At 45.9% G+C, this 14,011-nt stretch overlaps 1 protein-coding gene and 1 long non-coding RNA gene across 2 annotated transcripts in view; one reads left to right on the top strand and one right to left on the bottom strand.

The window, feature by feature from the left end:
• The first annotated feature begins 395 nt into the window (after positions 1–395).
• On the top strand, positions 396–10,531 carry LOC141027728 (uncharacterized). Its single transcript, XM_073505013.1, has 2 exons — positions 396–2,208; positions 10,317–10,531. Exons 1-2 carry the CDS (start codon positions 396–398, stop codon positions 10,529–10,531), a joined length of 2,028 nt encoding a protein of 675 aa, XP_073361114.1.
• Positions 8,297–14,011, bottom strand: part of LOC109733776 (uncharacterized) — a 27,517-nt gene continuing 21,802 nt past the window's right edge. Inside the window, exon 5 of the long non-coding RNA XR_012203341.1 lies at positions 8,297–10,581. This is a non-coding gene — a long non-coding RNA (uncharacterized lncRNA). The remainder of the gene's footprint in view (positions 10,582–14,011) is intronic.

Below are 14,011 nucleotides of genomic sequence, written 5' to 3'. Positions count from 1 at the left end.
GGAGGATCTGCTGGCCGCGCTGGTCCCGGGAGGGGCTACGACAGAGCTAGAGGCAGAGGCCAGGAAAAGGTGTGCCGGCGAGTGGAGTTGGGGCCTGATGGTCGCACCAACGCGTCAAACCAGCTTATGATCTTGGATCAGGATACTTGGAACAAAAAGAGATCCATGGAGGGCGATGAGCCAAGTACATCCAAGGAAGATAGTAGGGACTCAAAAAAGAAGAAACATGTCGAAGGAGAAATCACTAGTGAGCAGGCGGTGGCTGATGCACAGCCCCGCCGGGAGAAATGAATTGCATAACATGGAACTGTCGCGGGCTTGGGAACCCGGAGACAGTTCGTGAACTTCACCATTTGGTGAGGGTTGAAGCGCCCACCTTAGTCTTCTTATCAGAGATGAAGATTGAGGGAAATAAGGTAGCGGATATGAGAGCAAGACTTGGTTTCGAAGGATGTATTCCTGTCAGCGGTAATGGGCTGAGCGGAGGACTTGCCCTTTTCTGGTCTAGAGAGGTGGATGTAAAGCTCAACAACCTATCTAACCAACATATAGATGTTATGGTAAGGAATGTGGGTAGCAACCACAAAGAGTGGCGTTTCACAGGCTTCTATGCTAAAGCAAAGAGGAGTGAAAGGAGTGAGAGTTGGACACTTTTGAAGTGGTTACGGTGTCAAAGTGACGTCCCATGGCTGTGTGGCGGGGACTTTAATGAGATCACGGACAATATGGAATATTTTGGGGCTAATGAAAGAGCGGAATGGAAAATGCAAGGTTTTCGTGAGACCATCGATGAATGCAAGTTCCAGGACCTGGGTTTTACCGGGATCCCGTATACATGGGATAATCGTCAGGAAGGCGCTGCAAACGTAAAGGTGCGCTTGGACAGATACTTGGCCGATCCGGCCTTCATCTATGAGTATGGAGATACCGGGGTGAGGCACGTACCATCACCACAGTCGGATCACTGTATGTTAGTCATTAAGATCAAGAAGCTGGTGGAGTGGGAGGACAGCGGACCTCGCCGTTTTGTTTACGAGGAAGCATGGAGACGGGAAGAGTCTTATGAGCCCACAGTGGTGGCTGCATGGGAGAAGAATAAAGGAGCTCTTACACTTGAGGACCTCAACTCCTCGTTATATGACATGCAGGTCCACCTAACCGATCGGAAACAAAAGAAGTTTGGGGATATAAAGCGTAAATTGAAGAAAGTGAGAAAGGAGTTTGAGAGGGAGAAGGCGAACTCGCTGTACCGCGACTCGTCCAGGAGGGAGAAGGAGCTGGCCAGGCAGCTGAATGATCTGCTGTTAAAGGAGGAAATCATGGCGAGAGCGAGGTCGAGAGCTGACTGGCTTAAGGCAGGCGACAGAAATACCGGGTTCTTCCACGCTCAAGCATCAAGAATGAAGCATCAAAATAAAATCCTTGTGCTTGAGAAGTCGGATGGAACGATCGTTGACAGTAGGGATGAAGTGAGAGCCGAGGTACAAAGTTTTTACACACAGCTATACACAGCTCAAGATGAATTGGTCATGGATGAAGTGTTGCACCATGTACCAAGTATGGTGACTGATGAGATGAATGACCGGCTGAATAGGCCCTTTTGTGCGGATGAGGTAGAGAAAGCATTGTTCGCCATGGCACCGGTGAAGGTGCCGGGAGCAGACGGATTCCACGCGGGATTCTATCAGCACCACTGGTCACTCATAAAGGAGGATGTAACCCGATCTGGTCTAAATTTTTTGAACGGCGGGCACATGCCGGAAGTTGTTAACAAAACTGTAATAGTGCTCATACCAAAGGTTAAAAATCCGAGGAATATTACACAGTATAGACCAATCTCCCTCTGTAATGTTATTTACAAAATCTGCTCCAAAGTTTTGGCTAACAGGTTGAGGGAGATTCTAGATGAGATCATCGCGGAGGAGCAAAGCGCTTTTGTTCCCGGACGATTGATTACAGACAACGCCATCACGGCTTATGAGTGTATCCACGCTATGAAAAGGAAGAGAACTAAACAAGGGTGGTGTGCAGTCAAGTTGGATATGATGAAGGCGTACGATCGTGTGGAGTGGTTGTATCTCCAAGGAATCATGTTGCAGCTGGGTTTTTCAGAGGAATGGGTATCGCTAGTTATGAGATGTGTCAACTCTGTTACCTTTCAGGTGAAGATGAATGGAGAACTGTTGCCTTCTTTTCGCCCCTCCAAAGGTATACGGCAAGGTGACCCCGTCTCCCCGTACTTGTTCCTACTATGCGGGGAAGGGCTCTCCTGTTTGTTAAAGAACTATGATGCTGGGCGGGTTGATCGAGGTATACGACCGGGTTTGAGAGCCCCTTGGATCTCGCATCTCTTATTCGCGGATGACTGTCTAGTTTTCATGAAGGCGGACTCAAGGAGTGCACAAAGGTTGAATGAAATTCTTCAAGCATATCAACTGGGTTCGGGGCAGTGTGTAAACCAGGCCAAGTGCTCGGTTTTTTTCAGCCCAAATACAAGGGCGTCGGTGAAGGCAGGGGTTAGGAGCAACCTGCAGATCTACAGAGAGACTCTTTTGGAGAAGTACCTGGGCTTGCCCACGGCAGCGGGCCGGATAACAGAAGAGAGTTTTGTACATGTGAAAGAGCAAGCAAGGTCCAGGGTGCAAGGATATTGCAAAAGGCTAATGTCAATTGCGGCTAGGATGGTTCTTCTCAAAGCGGTGATTCAAGCCCTACCGGCCTATTCTATGAGCTGTTTTAAGCTCAATAACGGCTTGTGCGAAAAAGTCACGGCAGTGATGTCAAAGTTTTGGTGGGATGAATCTCTTGATAAGAGAAGAATGCACTGGCAATCGTGGGAGAAGATGGCTATCTCAAAATTCAAGGGAGGTTTGGGATTCCGGGATTTGGAGTTGTTCAATGATGCAATGCTAGCCAAACAAGCGTGGCGGCTGTTGGAGAGACCAGCCAGCCTATGCGCGCGTGTTCTCAAGGGTAGATATTACCCGGATGGAGATTTCTTGCAGGCAGGATGCCCTGCTAGTGCCTCTACTACGTGGAAGGCCATAATCACCGGTAGGGAGGTGCTCAAGAGGGGTTTAATCCGTAGAATCGGCGATGGAACTACTACGGAGGTATGGCATGATAACTGGATACAAGGGAGTAATACTTTCAAACCGGTGTGTAACATGGGAAGTGACCCCATTCACCTTGTGTCTGAGTTGATGACGGATGATGGTGACTGGAATGAGGAAATTATCGAGAGAACCTTCATTGCCCCGGATGCACAGGCCATCCTTAACATGCCAAGGCCAAGGGTCGTTGTACCTGATTTTTGGGCATGGGGCCATGAGAGGTCCGGGGTTTTCACGGTTCGATCCGCGTACAGGATGCTGTTGGAGTCCCGCGAAAATGACTTGAACCAGGTTGGCAGCTCTTCCCAGGGGGAGGAGGTGTGGAAATCACTATGGCGTCTAAAGGTACATCCCAAGATACGAATTTTCTGGTGGCGGGTCCTTAAAGGATTCCTGCCGGCGAAGGAAGAGTTATGCCGTTGAAAGAACATGCGGTACCCCCATGTTTGGTTTTGGTAATTGATGACAATCTCTATGGACTAATGGTTGCCTTGAGTTATATTTGAAGGATTTGTCCATAGGCATTTCTTGAAGTCCATGTGTTGGTTTCAAGGAGTTTATGTGGTGACCAAGGTGTTATTAAGGAATTATCCAAAGATTGGTCATGTGAGAGTAGAGCTTATTGCAAGCATGTCTTGAAGAAGAAGATTGTGTGATCATTCATGTTTACCTTCAAGACATCATCCAAATGAAGAGAGTTGGAAAGAGTCAAGGTTGATCAAGACTAAGTCAAGAGTGAATCAAGTTGATCAACACACAAAGCGCACAAGATGTACCGAGAGGGATCAAGCGATCCCATGGTGTGGTAAGCATTGTCGATTACGCTTTGTGTACTAACCCATGATCTTCGTGAGAGTTCTTTGTGGGGTTAGGTTGCGGTGTGCAAGTTCAAGTGAAGCATCATGAAGAGATCAAATGCTTGAAGCTTGCTGTCCATTGTGGTGACAATGGACTTGTGAAGATGTTGCGGTGTGCAAGTTCAAGTGAAGCATCATGGAGAGATCAAATGCTTGAAGCTTGCCGTCCATTGTGGTGACAATGGACTTGTGAAGATGTGCGGAAGAGTGGCTCACCCATAGTGGAGTATGGGGGAGCAATCAACTAGTCTTCATCGAGCCAACACAACCATGAAAGGTGGTCCAACTTGAGGGAGTCAAGATCGTCATCATCTAGCTCAAGTGGACCATGTGCAAGGCAAAGGTTTGCTCTGGATAGGTTTTCTATTTTACCGGTCTCATGATGGTAGTTGGGAGACCGGATTATAGGATCGATTGCCGTACTATCAAGGGGGGCTCTCGATGAGTAGCTTGATCGTATCGTTCATAGAGAGCTCAAACCATTGCATCCTTGCATCATCTTTGTTGGTTCTTGTTTGGTTCTTCTCTTTGTGAGTTTTGGAGCTTATGGTCATCTTGATGACAAGCTCGAGTTCATCGAAAACGGAGTTCACTCGCATCTTCTATGATGTTTTCGATGTTGGAGGTTATGCCGGTTCTTCTCGGTTGGAGGTTTCACTCCTCTATTTGTTGGCATACCTCCCCTGCCTCTTCTTACTATAACCAGTCGCTGTTTTGATGCTACTCGTCTTTCTCAATCCGACAAGCTTGAGTTTGCTCAATTCGGAGCTCATATGCAGAAGTTATGGCAGTTTTGGTTTCCTAGCGGTAGTACCGCGGCCAGAGCGGCAGTACCGCTTATCGCCCCAAGCGGTAGTACCGCTGTCCAAAGCGGTAGTACCGCCTATGGCCATAAGCGGTAGTACGGCTACGGTTCCGCGCTGGTACCGCCTCGATTTTGGGTCTTGCATTTTTCGTGTCGAGTTTTGCAGTAGTTGCACGACAGTAAGGCACGACAGTTCCGCCTATAAGCGGTAGTACCGCCCCGATGGGCGGTAGTACCGCCTGTAAGCGGTAGTACCGCTCCGGTCGGGCGGTAGTACCGCTATTGCATTTTTGGTCCCGTGTTCTGCTCCTCCAGCAGTAGTACCGCTGGGGTGCGCGGTAGTACCGCTTATAAGCGGTACTACCGCCCCAAGGTTCATGTTTGGTTGCTCCTTTTCCCTGCTTCTTCCGCCAGAGCGGTAGTACCGCTCGTGGAGCGGTAGTACCGCTCGTATGCGGGCTGAGCACATAACGGTTGGATTTTTCCTCTTATAGAAAAGGGGGTCTTCTTCCCCAATGAACCTTATCCTTTGAGCTCGTGTTCTTCCCCCATTGTTGACCTTCTTCGAGCTTGCTAACTCTCAATCCCTCCATGGATTCTTGCTAGTTTTTGAGGGAAAAGAGAGAGGAGATCTAGATCCACATTTCCACCAATCACTTTCTCCTCTATGTGAGGGGAACCCATTGGATCTAGATCTTGGAGTTCTTGGTGTTCTCCTTCTTGTTCTTCCTCTCATTTTCCTCCCTAGCATTAGTTGCTTCGGTGGGATTTGAGAAAGAAGGACTTGGGCACTCCGTGTGCCCTTGCCATTGCATTTGGTGCATCGGTTTGAGTTCTCCACGGTGATACGTGGAAGTTACAAGTTGAGAAGCTTATTACTCTTGGGTGCGTGGTACCCTTGAGCTTGTTCCTCTTGGGTGCTTGGGCGCCCTAGACGGTTGGTGGTGTTCGGAGCTCAATCATTGTGGTGTAAAGCTCCGGGCAAGCGTCGGGGTCTCCAATTAGGTTGTGGAGATCGCCCCGAGCAATTTGACGGGTACCGGTGACCGCCCCCAAGGGTTGCCAAAGTGTACGGGTTCGGTGATCGCCCCCAAGGGTTGCCATTTGTACGGGTTCGGTGACCGCCCTCAAGGGTCCCTTAGTGGAATCACGGCATCTTGCATTGTGCGAGGGCGTGAGGAGATTACGGTGGCCCTAGTGGCTTCTTGGGGAGCATTGTGCCTCCACACCGCTCCAAACGGAGATTAGCATCCGCAAGGGTGTGAACTTCGGGATACATCATCGTCTCCGCGTGCCTCGGTTATCTCTTACCCGAACCCTTACTTATGCACTTTACTTTGTGATAGCCATATTGTTTCTTGTCATACATCTTGCTATCACTTAGTTGTTCATCTTGCTTAGCATAAGTTGTTGGTGCACATAGGTGAGCCTAGTTGTTGTAGGTTTTGTGCTTGTCAAATTAACCGCTAGGTTTATTCCGCATTTGTTCAAGCCTAAACCGTAATTATTTTAAAACGCCTATTCACCCCCCCTCTAGGCGACATCCACGATCTTTCAGCCGTCGACACGTAGGGGAAGATCTTACGTGCCCAATGTGCGGCAACCAGGAGGAGTCGCTGTTTCATTCTCTAGTGACATGTGATCATGCGAAGTTATTCTGGAGAGAGGCAGAAGATTTCTTCGAGTTTAAGGTGCCAAGGCTACACCCAGCCACGTGGTTGAGGGACTTGGTTGATCCCAGCTTTATTGGGAGAGACCGGGCGGCCATCATTATCTCAGTCATGTGGACAATATGGACAAGTAGAAACAAATACACTCATGAGGAGGTCACGTATCAGCCTGGGAGATCGATGGTCCTAGTAAAAGAACTCATCCAAGCCTTGTACATCCCGCCTGATGCTGTCGATGGGAGAAGTCACGCAAAGGAGAAATGGCAGCCACCGGAAGAAGGATGGTGCAAAATTAACACGGACGCTGCGGTGGACGTGAATGGGGGTTCTTCAGCGGTCGGTTTGGTGGCTAGGGGCCATGGCGGAGAGCTTATGCTAGCCAGGGGCCGCAAGCTGGCCAGGGTGACTGAACCGTACTGCGCAGAACTGCTAGCTGTCAGAGATGCTGTGTGTCTGGCTATGGAGAAGGGCTGGACGCGGGTGACCGTCGAAACGGACTGCAAAACAATCATAGATGAGTACATGACGACGGAGTGCAGGTCGATAGGAAGCCCGATCATCAGCGAGATCAAATCCTATCTCCAACATTTTCAGGGGCTACGACTCAGTTTTGCTAGAAGGGAGGCCAACGAGGTGGCTCACTGGTGCGCCAGAGAGAGCCTGGCTAATACTTCGGCTGTAATTTCTTTTGATGTTTTCCCTGCTTCATTGATTGCCCTAGTGCAATCGGATGTAAACCGTCTTAATAATGAATAAAGGCATATGAGGGCGGTTCTCAAAAAACCAAGGATACTGTAGCGAACACTTAAAAAAATCAAACATTTCCCAAAAACCAAACAATTTTAATTTGCCAACTTTTTAAAAGATCGCAAATTTGAAACCCTGGACAATACTAGGCTGTGGAAAATCAAAATCAAAATGTACAAATAAGTTAATAAGGACAATACTAGCCTAGTATTTCAAATTTGCAATCTTTAAAAAAACGTTTTCAGATTTTGATTTTTTTTAAACATGAACCTTTTTTCATTTTCATGATTTTTTCGAATTATTAACTTTATTGAAATTTTCAAATTTTGAAAAAAAAGATAAGGAAAAGAAAAAAAACTGGTTTAGAAACCTCCTAGAAGGTTCCCAAAACTAGTAAAAACGGCTTGGAACATCCTAGAAGGTCCCCAAAACCAGGATCAGTGAAATGTTAACGGGTCGGCCCAACTAATCGCTCGCTCACCAACTCCTATTCAAAAGGTCGACCCTTTTGACGCAAAATGTGTCATATAGGGTTTTCCAATTTTATGTGCCTATGGGATGGGGATTGTAGGGAATTATCGGGCCAACCACATTAATAATTTTAATAGTTCTTAGGAAAATCCTAGAGGCTCATAGGACTCATTAATGAATGACAAAGGGAGTTTAGCCATCTCACTACAGTGTGTGTTCCCTGTTCCGGGGCGGGAGGGGGGGGGGGGTAGTTCCTCCCCACACCCCACTAAGAGCATAAGTAGATGATATCATACACGCTCGCCCCTACTCCTCTACTAGCCTTGCCTTGCACGTTCCCATGTTTTGTGAACAAGCCGGCCGAGCTAGGACATGCCAAGTGTACGCCTTGTCTTCTATTTCAATGCATGACAAAAGTTGAAACATTTTTCAACATTGGTAGATGAATTCGAAACGGCTTCCACTGTTCCTCTCCTCCAACGTTTTAATTTCAGAAACAATACAATTCGGAGCTCAGCAGAATATGTGAACATTGAGAAATTTTGCATACTCCAAAAACTCTTGTGAATTTAAGCCTTCATAATTCACTTATTTTCAATGAGTTTTAACCTAATTTAAATTTATTTGGAAATTAGTTTGAAACTAGCTTAAAATTTGGGGTTATAAATATTTTGTATCCCACTGAAATATGTGAAATTTCATTGAAATTCCGTTAACATTTTTTACCATGCCTCTCCTTGTAGTGGATTCTCTTTGCTCAGGTCTACAAGAGGGCGCTCCTCTGCATACATGCAACATTACCTCCCGGTTCCATACCTTTGGGCTGCCTATTGTCTTTCCCATTCTTCTTTCCACCGTGCACCATGAAGTCGAACAATAGGCCTTCGTAATCCCGTCTCTTGTGAACCTAGTGAGGGGCAATTAGGTTTTTGGGAAACGTTCTCCTGTGACTACGAACTTCTTCTCCAATGTGGTTGTGCACGACTACTTCCCCGACGCCGACGGCCTCCTCGACAACATAGCATTTGATCCTACTGCGAATGCATCTTCTTCCACTGGACGCGCATGCTCTTATCCCTTATGTTAGGGATTATATACAAATAATTGATAGGAGTACTTGCAATCGACATAGACTAGTTGTTTTTATCTTATCTATTCAATTGCATGTTTACTTTGATTAATATTTTCTCTGGTAAAATAATCATGTCTACTATGTTCATCGTGTTTTATCTAGTGTTTTGGGGATTAAATTTATTGGAAGATTGCTCATATGCAATGTACTTTCTCTGGTTAAATGATCATGTCTATGATGTTCATCATGTTTTATCAACTATTTTTCGGACTGCATTTATTGAAAAAGTACTCGTATGTTCAACAAGCTACTGGTGTTAAAAAAAAGGAGGCATCTAAGTCATTTAAAGCCTCAGTATACAAATGGTGCTGCTAGCTAAAATAATTTACAATCAACGGGAGACACCAAACTATGTGTTTTCCCTTTTTTTTATGAGCAACCGCAGGGGTGCTGCCTTTTCATTAAGTGGGAAACATGTACAAGTGCCATGTTTTAAAAGACCTACGGACATGCGAGAATCCAAAAAAAAAAAACTAATGGCACAGAAGCCACATGTCAACTTACTCATAATTATGGTGTACTCTTGGATGGTCCTTTTTGCATATTATATCCCCGTGTGCAATGTGCGCCACCTCGATAAATGTCATTCTGATGCCACTTAAAATGTGCCAGTTCCTTTCCTTCCACACATTCCACATGATGCAGATGAGGGATGCAATCGCATGTCCCTTTTTCTTGCACAATATGAAGTAAACTATAACGTTGAAACGCAATGCAAAGGCCTCCACACACAACAATAAATTAATACACCGGAAAACAAGATAGCAAAGAACTTTAGCTATCAACATATGCAGAATACGTTGACAGTAGCTATATTGATATTTATAAAGGAAAAACTAAACTTTACACACAAAATTGTATATATTGTGCTCCGAAAACAGAAGTATAGCATTGCGCAAGGGCACTAACACAAATAACTGAGTGCATAGTTTTCAGTTATGTTCTCCATCCAGATCCAATAGCCCACGACTCTCAAACAGTTAGTATTGACAAAAAACAGCAAGATTGATCTTATAAATACATAAGTTGCGTACCATGTATAAAGACAGAATATTGCCCAGTCAAGTCTACAACAGGTACATTACCATCACAAATCGAACAAGATAACAGTAGTCACGGGGCACCAACTTAGTTCCATGAGAATGTACATTAGCAACCTCTACACTGTAAATTTACCACTGGCCAGAGTCTACTACTCAAATAACATCTCTCGCACACACTACTTAGCTCCAAGAGGAGACACAGTAGTGACCATTATGATATAGCTCGATTAAGTAGAGGCACATCAAAGTTTACAACGAAATAATCAATGACCAGTTGACCTTGATGAGCAACTTAACAGCACCAACAGTAATTTCCCCTTCCGTTGAACCATTGACTTCTGGAGTAAAAACAAGAGTCCGTGTGGCCGAGGCAGTTGCAACATCACAAGCCTGTGCAGCAAGCATTAACAAAAGCGTCTCCTCTAAGCCAACAGTTACAACACGGCGCCACAACTGGAGTATTCCACTACCATCACAGATAACACCACCAGCTTTGTTATCATGGAGCACAAGACGGTCCTGAATGCTGGAGGTGCAAGCTGTGATTTCTCCACAGAAATCTCCATCGAGAACCTTGATTTCAAGGGTAGCCTCCACTGCATATTTAACTACTGCAAATTTCACCTCCAGGCTGCTCAGCCTGCTATCAAGGTCGGCACATCCAACATGACTATGTTCCCTCGCTCCCCTTAATATGCCATCTATTGTACACAGTCCCTTGCTAAGTTTTTCGTCTTTCTTCCTGTGGTGTCCCGGTCTGGAGATCTAGGGGTCAGAGGATAGCTTGGAGAAGGGGATGAGATATCAGACGAAAAGGGATGAGATTATCAGCAGAAAAGGGATGAGAAAGGTTCACAGGATTCAATTACAACACAACCCGAGCACCACTCCTCATCTCCTAGTTATACCACTCTACACTTACAGGTGGGACACACCCACGCGACGGCTTACAGTAACTATTCATCGTCCACGTCATCGTCGTTCGCCGGTCCACTCGTCAGGGAGTCTGGAGCCGGCGACTCGCTGTCCGCCGAATTGGAGGAAGGCGTGACATTGCCCCCCGCTTGAGCTTGCTCATCGTCCCACAGAAGAGCTTCAGGAAATCTGCTTTTGACGACGTAGTAATCCTCCCAGGTAGCACACTCTGGAGGAACATGTGCCCATTGAATGAGAACTTGAGGTGCTGCTGCATTGCCCTTGCGTACCATCCGACGATCAAGGATTGCAACAGGTACCGGTGCTACTGTTGTCAAATCCGGCACGGCAGGAATATCCGTATACACAGGAGTGTAGTTTGGAGTAAATGGCTTCAATTGGGACACATGAAAGACTGGGTGTACTTGAGCTGAAACGGGTAATTGTAGTCTGTATGCGACAGCACCAATGCGCTCCAGAACAGTATAGGGACCGAAATACTTGTAGGATAATTTGGGATATGGACGATTGACCACCGTTTGTTGGGCATAAGGTTGGAGTTTCAGCAAAACTTGATCACCAGGTTGAAACTGACGTTCAGTCCTGTTCTTGTCAGCATAGCTCTTCATGCGTTGCTGGGCTCGTATCAGCTGAGCACGCAAAAGTTCAGTCTGTGCCTTATAGTCGATAACAACACTAGCAGCTGGCGAGTCATTGGACACGGTAAGGTTAGGCATTCCTCCAAAATTTGGGGCGATGTGATACAAAGCTTGGAATGGTGAGCATTGAAGAGCAGTATGAAAACTGGAATTGTACCAGAACTCTGCCATGGATAGCCAACGACGCCAATGACGAGGATTGTCTTGTACAGCACAACGAAGATACTGCTCCAAACATTGATTTACTCGTTCGCTCAATACCCATGGATTGCAGGAGGTTTCTCCAAAACTTACTAGTGAAGATCTTATCACGATCAGAGATAATGGTTTTGGGAATACCATGTAGTTTCACCACATTATCCAGGAAAACTTTGGCCACTGAAGTTGCTGTGAAAGGATGATGCAAGGGCAGAAAGTGAGCATACTTTGTTAAGCGGTCAACGACCACCAATATTGAATTTGCACCCTCTGAATTAGGAAGACCCTCGATGAAATCCATTGTCAATTCAGTCCAAGGACTGTCAGGGGGTGGCAAGGGTTGCAGAAGGCCAGCTGGTTTTGTATTAGTGTGTTTTGCTTGTTGACACACTATACATTGATGGATATAATTTTCCACAGCAACCTTAAGACCTGGCCAATAATACAGCTGCTTCAATCTGTGGTATGTGGCCTGAATACCTGAATGGCCTCCCACTGCAGTATCATGGTGAGCTGCTATCAGCTTAGTTTGTAGGGCAAGATTTGCACCAATATACATTCTGCCTTTGTAAGTAATGAGGCCTTTCTTCAATGCATAACCTTTTGCATTAGGTGATTGAATTGCCAGCTCTTGTAATAACTGAGTGGCCACTGTGTCAGTGACATAGGAATTGGAAACCTCCTGGACCCAATCAGGTTGCAAGGTGGAAATGGCATGTGCTTCCAGTAAATGGCCCACTCGAGACAAGGAATCAGCAGCACCATTATCACTGCCCTTTCTGTACTTAATCTGAAACTGTAAACCCACGAGCTTGGCCATTGCCTTGCGTTGCAAATCAGTAGTCAAAATTTGATCCTCTAGGTTGCAGAGGCTCTTATGATCGGTGACTATCTGAAATGGGCCGCGCTGTAAATAAGGACGCCACTTATCCACAGCCATAATCACAGCAAGGAATTCTTTTTCATAGATGGACATTTTACAGTTAAGTATCCCAAGAGCCTTGTTCATGTATGCAATTGGATGCCCTTTCTGCATTAACACTGCCCCCACTCCAGTGTCACAAGCGTCAGTTTCCACGGTGAAGGGCTCGGAAAAAATTGGGCAAAGCCAGGACAGGTGCCTGTGCCATAGCTTGTTTCAGAGCAAGAAATGCTTGTGTTGCTTGTTCATTCTAGTAGAAACCCTTTTCGGTCAGAAGTTGGGACAGTGGTTTAGCAATCAGACTATAATGTTTAACAAATTTACGGTAATAACCTGTTAGGCCAAGGAATCCTCGTAGTTCAGTTGTTGTCTTAGGAATTGGCCACTGTTCCATCACCACTGTTTTCTCGGGATCGGTTGCAACACCGGAATCAGAGATAATATGGCCAAGATACTGAATACTGTTCTGCCCAAAAGAACACTTGGATAACTTAGCAAAGAATTGAGCCTGACGAAGTGTTTCGAATACCAGACGCAGATGCTCTAAATGCTCTGCCCAAGATGAACTGTAGACCAAGATATCGTCCAGGAAGACTATCACAAACTTGCGGAGGTATTTAGCAAAGATGAGATTCATAATGCACTGAAATGTGGCTGGCGCATTCGTTAATCCAAATGGCATCACTCGGAATTGAAAGTGGCCGTGATGCGTTTTAAAGGCTGTCTTTTCTTCATCCTCTGGCCTCATGCGAATTTGATGGTATCCTGCGCGCAAATCTAACTTGGAGAAAAATTTAGTGCCAGCCAATTCGTCCAGCAACTCATCAACGACCGGTAGGGGAAACTTGTTCTTCAAAGTTATGGAATTCAAGCGACGATAATCAACACAAAATCGCCAAGTGCCGTCCTTCTTTTTAACTAACAGCACCGGAGACGCGAACGGACTCATGCTTGTCTGAATCACCCCTCTGTCAAGCATTTCCGAGACCTGACGTTCGATCTCGTCCTTTTGCAATGGAGAGTACCGGTAGGGGCGACTGTTTGTTGGATGAGCTCCTGGTTCTAATGAGATCGAATGATCCAAAGCACGATGTGGTGGCAAAGTAGTGGGCTGATCAAAAACATCATGATATTCCTCGAGTAAAGACTGCATATCTGATTGCACTATGTTGGGTACAGATTTTGTTGTTTGCTGTATAGGATCAATCATAGCCATGGCCCAGACCTCATTCCCAGAAATCCACTTATTTAGCTGTTCCACAGACATTTCCTGGAGTGACTCTTGTGGTTTAGAAAGGACACCCTGCAGTGTAATAGATTTTCCCAGATAATCGAATGTTAATGTTTTCTGACGCCAATGGCAGATCATAGGACTGAACTGAATAGTACAACCAGCACGCTCTGCAAAGCTCTTATTTACAAACGTGTGTGTGCTGCCAGAGTCAATAAGCAAGAGCATCACCTGATTTCCCACCAAAG

The sequence above is a fragment of the Aegilops tauschii genome, chromosome 1, assembly GCF_002575655.3.
Source record: "Aegilops tauschii subsp. strangulata cultivar AL8/78 chromosome 1, Aet v6.0, whole genome shotgun sequence".
Taxonomy (NCBI): domain Eukaryota; kingdom Viridiplantae; phylum Streptophyta; class Magnoliopsida; order Poales; family Poaceae; genus Aegilops; species Aegilops tauschii.
This window is presented reverse-complemented; position numbering and strand designations above follow the sequence as displayed.

Excerpts from the sequence above, each read along its gene's own strand:
- LOC141027728 (XM_073505013.1), top strand. The coding sequence starts at position 396 with ATGAAGATTGAGGGAAATAAGGTAGCGGATATGAGAGCAAGACTTGGT. Across the intron at positions 2,209-10,316 it reads TTCTTTTCGCCCCTCCAAAG|ATAACACCACCAGCTTTGTT; the intron begins GTATACGGCAAG and ends CTACCATCACAG.